The sequence below is a fragment of the Myotis brandtii genome, unplaced genomic scaffold (genome assembly GCF_000412655.1).
Source record: "Myotis brandtii unplaced genomic scaffold, ASM41265v1 scaffold972, whole genome shotgun sequence".
Taxonomy (NCBI): Eukaryota; Metazoa; Chordata; class Mammalia; order Chiroptera; family Vespertilionidae; genus Myotis; species Myotis brandtii.
Window position 1 is genome coordinate 55,271 of NW_005372032.1, and position 7,081 is coordinate 62,351.

A 7,081-nucleotide genomic window follows, 5' to 3' on the forward strand; every position below is an offset into this window, starting at 1 on the left:
GATATTGTACCATCCTTGCATCCCTGGAATAAATCCCACTTGGTCATGGTGTATGATCTTTCTAATGTAATGCTGGATCCGATTTGCTGGACTTTTTTTGAGGATTTAAGCATCTATGTTCATCAAGGATATTGGCCTGTAGTTCTCTTTTTTTGTGGTGTTTTTATCTGGTTTTGGAATTAGGGTAACTCTAGCTTCATAGAAAGAGCTTGGAAGTGTGCCTTCCTCTTGACTTTTTTGGAATAGTCTAAGGAGGATTGATTTTAGTTTTTCTTTCAATGCTTGGTAGAACTCCCCTGTAAAGCTGTCTGGACCAGGGCTTTTGTTTGCTGGAAGATTTCTGATAAGTGCTTCAATTTTTTTGGTGGTTATCGGCCTATTCAGGTTTTTTTTCTTCTTGATTGAGTTTTGGGAGCTTGTATTTTTCTAAAAATATGTCCATTTTGTCTAGGTTGTCCATTTCGTTGGAATAGAGTTGTTCATTGTATTTTTTCATAATCCTTTGTATTTCTGTGGGATGGTTGTTACTTCACCTTTTTCATTTCTGATTTTGTTTATTTGGGTCCTCTCTCTTTGCTTCTTGGTGAGCCATCAATCATTTATCCTTTCAAAGAACCAGCTCTTGGTTTTGTTGATCTTTTGTATTGTTTTTTGGTCTCAATGTTGTTTATTTCCACACTGATCTTTATTATTTCCTTCTTTCTGCTTACGCTGGGCTTTTGTTGTTGCTCTCTTTTGAACTCTGAGTTGTAGGGTCAGATAATTTATTACCATTTTTTCTTGTTTTTTGAGGTAGGCCTGTAGAGCTATGAACTTCCCTGCTTTCACTGCGTCACATAGATTTTGGATTGTTGTGTTTTCATTGTCGTTTGCTGCCATGATGTTTTTTATTTCTTCTTTGATCTCTTTGGTAACCCAATCAGTGTTTAATAGCATGCTATTTAGCCTCCAGGTGTTTGATTTTTTTCATTGTTTTTATTGTAGTTGACTTCTAATTTTCTGCCATTGTGATCTGAGAAGATGCTGGATATGATTTCTATCTTCTTCAATTTGAAGAGACTTTGCCTGTGCCCAATATGTGGTTGATCTTTGAAAATGACCCATGTGCACTTGAGAAGAATGTATATTCTGTGGCTTTGGAGTGAAAAGTTCTGAAGATTTCAATTAATTCCATTTTATGTACTGAATCATTTAGGATTGATGTTTCATTGCTGATTTTTTGTTTAGAGGATTTATCCAGTGGTGTTAGTGGGGTATTAAAGTCCCCTACTATGACTGTATTGCTGTCAATCTCTCCCTTGATATCCTCCAGAAGTTGTTTTTTTTTTTATGTATTTGGGTGCTCCTGTATTGAGTGCATATGTGTTTACCAGAGTCATATCTTCCTGTTGACTTGCTCCCTTTAATATTGTGAAATGGCCTTCCTTATCTCTTGTTATAGCCTTCACTTTGAGGTCTAATTTGTCAGATATAAGTATTGCTAACCTAGCTTTTTATTTCATTTCTAGTCGCCTAAATATCCTTTTAATAAGCCTTCACCATCAGTCTGTGTGAGTGCTTTGCTCTGAGGTGGGTCTTCTGTAGACAGCAGATATATGGGTCATGTTTTCTTATCCATTCAGCTACCCTAAGTCTTTTGATTGGGGTATTTAATCCATTTACATTTCAAGTTATTATTGATAGGTACTTGTTTGTCGCCATTTTATACTTGATGCCTGTATTCCTTCTTTCCTTCCAATTTCTTCTTTTGACAGCAGACCCTCTAGCATGTCTTGCATTGCTGGTTTGATGGTAATAAAATCCCTTAGTTCTTTTTTGTCTGTGAAGCTCCTGATTTCACCCTCAGCTTTGATTGATAGCTTTGCTGGGCACAGTATTCTTGGATTCAGACCCTTGCTTTGCATGACTTTGTATATTTCATTCCATTCCCTTCTGGCCTGGTATGTTTCTGTTGAGAAATCAGTTGATAGTCTGATAGGCGATCCCTTGTAGGTAACTTTCTGAGTCTCTCTGGCAGCCTTTAAGATTCTTACTTTGTTGTTGGTGTTTGCCAATTTAATTATCATGTGTCTTGGTGTCGGTCTTTTTGGGTTTGGGTTCATCTTGTTTGGGACTCTGTGAGCTGTTTAGACTTGTGTGAGTTTTTCCCCCCTGATATCAGAGAAGTTTTCTATCATTATTTCTTGAAACAGGTTTTCTAAACATTGGTCATTTTCCTCTCCTTCTGACACCCCTATTATGTGGATGTTGTTTCATTTCCTGTTGTCCCAAAGTTCCCTTAGGCTCTCCTCCTGTTTTTTAAGTTTCTTTTCCAGTTGCTGCTCTGTTTGGGTTTTTGGTTTTTTTTAATCTTGTCTTCTAGCTCACTGATGCTGTCCTCTGCTTCTTCTAGTCTAATGTTGATGCTTACTATTGTGTTTTTTATTGCAGCGATGTCATTCTTCATTTCTTCTTGGTTCTTCTTCATTTCCTCATGATTCTTACACATATTGTTGAATTTGTCTTCCATCCTTTTCAGCGTCCTTATTACCATCACTCTGAATTCTTTCTCTGACAAATGACTTGCCTCCATTTCATTTACTTCCTTTTCCAGTGCTTCCTCCTTTCCTTTTGTATGAGGGCTGTTTCTTTGAATCCCCATGTTCACTCCTCTCAGGGTGTCTAATTATGTAGTCCTCTCCTGCATTGAGTTAAAGGCACAAACAGCACGACAAGACAGAAGACACAGTACGCCAAACACAAATGGATTCATGATACCAATAACCCCAAATAAAGGTGACCACCAGAGAAAAGAGAATTAGGGGAGAGAAAAGAGAGCAAAAATGATATTGAGAAAAGGAAAAAATGTAAAAGAGAACAGAAAGAGACGAAAAAAGTAGGGGGAAAAATATATGTATATGGGGAGAAAATTAAAAAAAAAAACCACACACCAAGTAATCCAAAAAATGCCAACAGCAAACACCCAGAGAAGAACGCAAATAGCAAATAACAACTAATTAAAAAAATGCAAACAACAACACCCAACCAACAAACATCCAGCTGAACCTGAAGAAGCAGAGCTTATTTCTCTCTCTAGGTGATCTCTGACCATTCTGTCCAGGGATTGCCTCACCAGCTGTTTAATTCGCCAATTCTGGGTAGGTGTTGTTCGATTCAGCTGTTCTTTCTTTCTGTTCTATGAGAAGGTGCAGGACCCGTGTGTGTATTTGGCTGCCACCCGGTCTCTCCCGAAACAAACCTTTTTGGTGCCTGTGGCCAGGGAGGCTGGAGTCTTGGTATTCATGGGTTCATAGCTGAGGCAGCTGTTCCCTGAGCATTGTGGTTGCAGGGTCCCGAGAGGAATCCAAAGTCTCCCTGGTTGAAGGTGAGGCTGGGCTTGATCACAGCCGCTCTTCCCTACAAGATGGTGCGGTCTCTGCCACAGAACCAGCCACTCCGGGAGAGATTTCAGCAGCAGTACAAGCTGCCCAGCCAACAGAGCCTGGTCCGCCAGTCCGCACAGTCCTGTGGAATATGAACTGTTCCTCACTCACAAATTCAGACACTCCCCACAGGTCCATACACTTTCCTTTCACTCTCTCACTCACACACTATGTTTCAGCCTGCCCTCCTGTTGGCTGCCATCTTGGATCTCAAAGATGTTTATTTTTTTTAAAATGAATAAACTCTCGCATGGCCCTGGCATCATGTCAGGGACTTTAGAGCATTAAGTTAATGCTCTGCCGATTAGGACACGGAGAACAGAAGGCTAAGTCATTGGTTCAAGGTCACAGAGCTGCTCAGGCAGAAGACCCAGAATGTGACCCCAGCTCTCCAGCCCCAAAGTCACCTTCTGAGTCAGCAGGTTAAGCCGCTGATGAGATGCTGATAAATGGGGGTTGGGGTGGAGAGGAGAGGAGACACCAATGACTGTATGTACATTATATTCTAACTGTTCCCATGTGAGAGCCAGACATTAGGATACTAGTATGTGTGACGAAAAGAGTTCTGGGCACTTTGGGAAGAGAAATGTCACGTCCCCTCTCGAGAGCCCCCAGGACCCTTCAGGTCAGCAGCTGAGGCTTTCTCTCCGCAGGCCCCTTCTTCTCCAGTGCACATCCCTGGCAGGTGGCCGTGGGGGTGACCCTTCTGTCTCTGCTGGGGCTCCTGGCAGGGGTGGTGATCTTATGGTGGCTACAACAGAAGAGAATCCGGGCCTTAAGCCAGGAATCGGAGAGGCAGCGAGCTGAGAAAGAAGCAGCATTGGCTCGGGAGCAGGGGGAGCGATGCGTCAAAGGTGAGGCCTGGCTGCAGGTGGTTGGGACCTCCGTGCCCCAGGCCGCCCACCCACTGTGTGGATCCCCCCTCTCACCTCATGACAGCACCTTCTCTTTCTGCTTATTTCCAGAGAAGCTTCAGGAGGAGCTCAGTAAGTCCCAATCCCCCTCCAGGAGGGTTCTGGAGTCCCTGGTTACCTGCCTCACCGACCCCTCCCATTTCCCCTGCAGGGTGGAGGAAGCAGCAGTACCTGGCACGTGAGTACCTGGACCCACATCTGAGACTCTCTGCTGGGATCTGTCCAGCCCCTTCCTCACCCCTGACCGCCCAGGGGAAGGAATGAGGACGCTGATGGGGGAGGTCGGCAGGGTTTCCTCCCGGGCGAAAGGGGTCAGGCTCTCTCCACCAGGCCGCTCGCACCCGGATGTCCAGGGAACCCCAGAAAGAAGAGGGGAGATGGATTCATGATGTGAGTCCTCCCTCCCTGGCTGCTCTACAGAATCTATAGGCTGCGGAGAGGAAACCAGAAGAAGATATAACATTCTCTTCTAAGGAGGGGCTGCTGTCAGTTGTCCCAGATTTGTCATAACTGCTGAAAAGTAATGTCTGAAATTTTCTCATTAAGTCGCCCAATTCTTTTTGGAAATAGGCAGGAAATCATGCAGATTAAGGAGGATGGGTTCTAGCACATATATGCATATACATGTGCACACAGCAAGCCTAGCAATTCTTTTTAGGCAGGAAATCATGCAGATTAAGGAGGATGGGTTCTAGCACATATATGCATATACATGTGCACACAGCAAGCCTAGCCAGGTACAGAGGGAAGACAGTCACTTCGTATTCCAGGTGCATGGGATCCAAGACCCAGTGGGTGCCTGGCCCACGGATAGCACCACACCCTGTGTATAGTAGGTTTCTCCTTCTCACTTAAAGGAAGGCTTCTCATTGCCACACCCCAATGGGTCATTGCAATGATGGGTCATTGTTAAGTAACATCAGGGGACTTTCACACAAGCCCTGTGATGCTGAGGCAGATCTGACCACAGAGCCGGCTCCTCAGTGACTAAGTGGCTCATGGGAGGGACACAGGGTGGACATGCTGGGCACAGGGATGGTTCTCAGGTTGGCATGTGAGAGACGGATGGCACAGGTGTCATCACACTGCTCAGAATGATGTGCAATTTAAAACTTATGAATTGCTTATTTCTGGAATTTTCCATTTAATCTTTTCCAACTGTGGGTGACAGAGGGTAACTGAAACTTCAGAAAGTGAAACAATGGTTAAAGGTGACTGCTGTACAGACACGTACAGGACAGACCTGCAGGTGCAGCTGGAAAGCCCCACTCGGTGCCTGCAGGTCACTAGGTGCCGGTGACTTTAAAGAGGAGGAGGGAGCAGGGAACTGAACAGGCAGAGGGAGAGGTAGGTGGGGGGTCAAAAGGAAGAGAGGGAAGGACTCTGAAATGAAGGTTGAGGTGACTCTGCCTGTCTTCCTTTGCAGGTGACAGGTCTCAGGCCTATGCTGGTGAGTGACTCATGCTCTCTGGTTCCTGCACTTGTGTACAAAGCCCTTAAACCCTTTCTGTGTTGGTGAGGGGTCATCAGACCCTGCTCAGAGCTCATGTTCTGTGGAGGATCACCCTGCCTCTCTGGACACCCAGAGAGGACCTCCCAGCTCCAGCGTCCCCTCACCTACTGCCACACACGCCCACACCTGGGCACAGCCTGGCCCCGTCACCCACAACCCACCGTGATGGAGGGAAGCCCAACATTCTGAGAGCTTTTGTGCCTCCTCCTCAGAGCTGTGGAGGAAGGAAACTAGATATTGGTGGGAAGGAGAGGGAAGAGGCTCAGTGAGGAGGATGGTGGGGGGAGAACAGAAATGATGACCTTTCCTTGCCTGTGTCTCCTTCCTTTCAGAGTGGAAGATGGCCCTTTACCAACCTGGTGAGTGAGTCACTGTGTTCCCTGGGACAACAACTCAGGGGCCTGGCTCCCTCTTTCTTCTCCAGCTCTTGACTGGGGGACATCTGGGTGGGTGGCATGAGGTCCCCACAGTGTGCCCATCTGCTGCCAAGAGAGCCAGGGACAGCTGCTGCCCCGGGCTTCCCCAGGTCTGTGTGGGAAGGAGGAGGCATGAGGGATGGAGCTGGGGGCAAGGGCAGGAGGGAGAGGGAGGAGGTGACCTGGTCCAGCTGCTGCCCCTCCTGCCCTGATTATCCTCAAGATGTTCCATGTCTCTGAGTCCCTTTGAGATGATGGTGGTCATTCCTACTATGTGAGGGTGGAGGTGAGACTAGACGAGGTGATGAGTGTGTGTTGGTCAAAACTCCAAGAGGGAAGCCATGGCCTTTTCATGATGGGTGTGTTGTCTGACGGGATGACCACAGTCAAGAGAAGGTTCTTAAGACCTAAAAGTGATGTAGGCAACTCCTTAGATTATAACAGACTGTATTATAGAGTCATTTACTCACAGGGATGTGGGGTTGGAGCAGACAGACTACATGTCAGTCTGCACAAACTTTTCACCACTCATGGACCTGTTACAGTACTTGTTTAACTCACAACTCGGGTACTAATGGTTGTCAGGACAAAGGGACAAAGTGTGGCAGCACCAGCCATACCTCCTGGGGGTCTTGTGGTGGAAGGTTCTTTATAATCAGTTCCATCACATTTGGTGTTGACCTCCTTGTCATGTCGTTCTAGTGTTACTAACAAAACTGTTTATGGCTACATTTTAAGGACCACACATCATCATCACCCTGAAGGCTTTGGTGTGCCTGCTAAGGACAGGGAGGTTGGGCAAAGGTCACAGCATGA

General features: G+C 45.9%; 1 protein-coding gene across 1 annotated transcript in view; it reads left to right on the plus strand.

The window, feature by feature from the left end:
• The window catches only part of LOC102257304 (butyrophilin subfamily 3 member A3), a 19,518-nt gene that overhangs the window by 10,196 nt on the left and 2,241 nt on the right, over positions 1-7,081 (plus strand). The window contains exons 4-8 of the mRNA XM_014533381.1: positions 4,061-4,276; positions 4,388-4,408; positions 4,488-4,514; positions 5,763-5,786; positions 6,182-6,208. Of these exons, the coding sequence (XP_014388867.1) occupies positions 4,061-4,276; positions 4,388-4,408; positions 4,488-4,514; positions 5,763-5,786; positions 6,182-6,208 (315 nt within the window). The remainder of the gene's footprint in view (positions 1-4,060; positions 4,277-4,387; positions 4,409-4,487; positions 4,515-5,762; positions 5,787-6,181; positions 6,209-7,081) is intronic.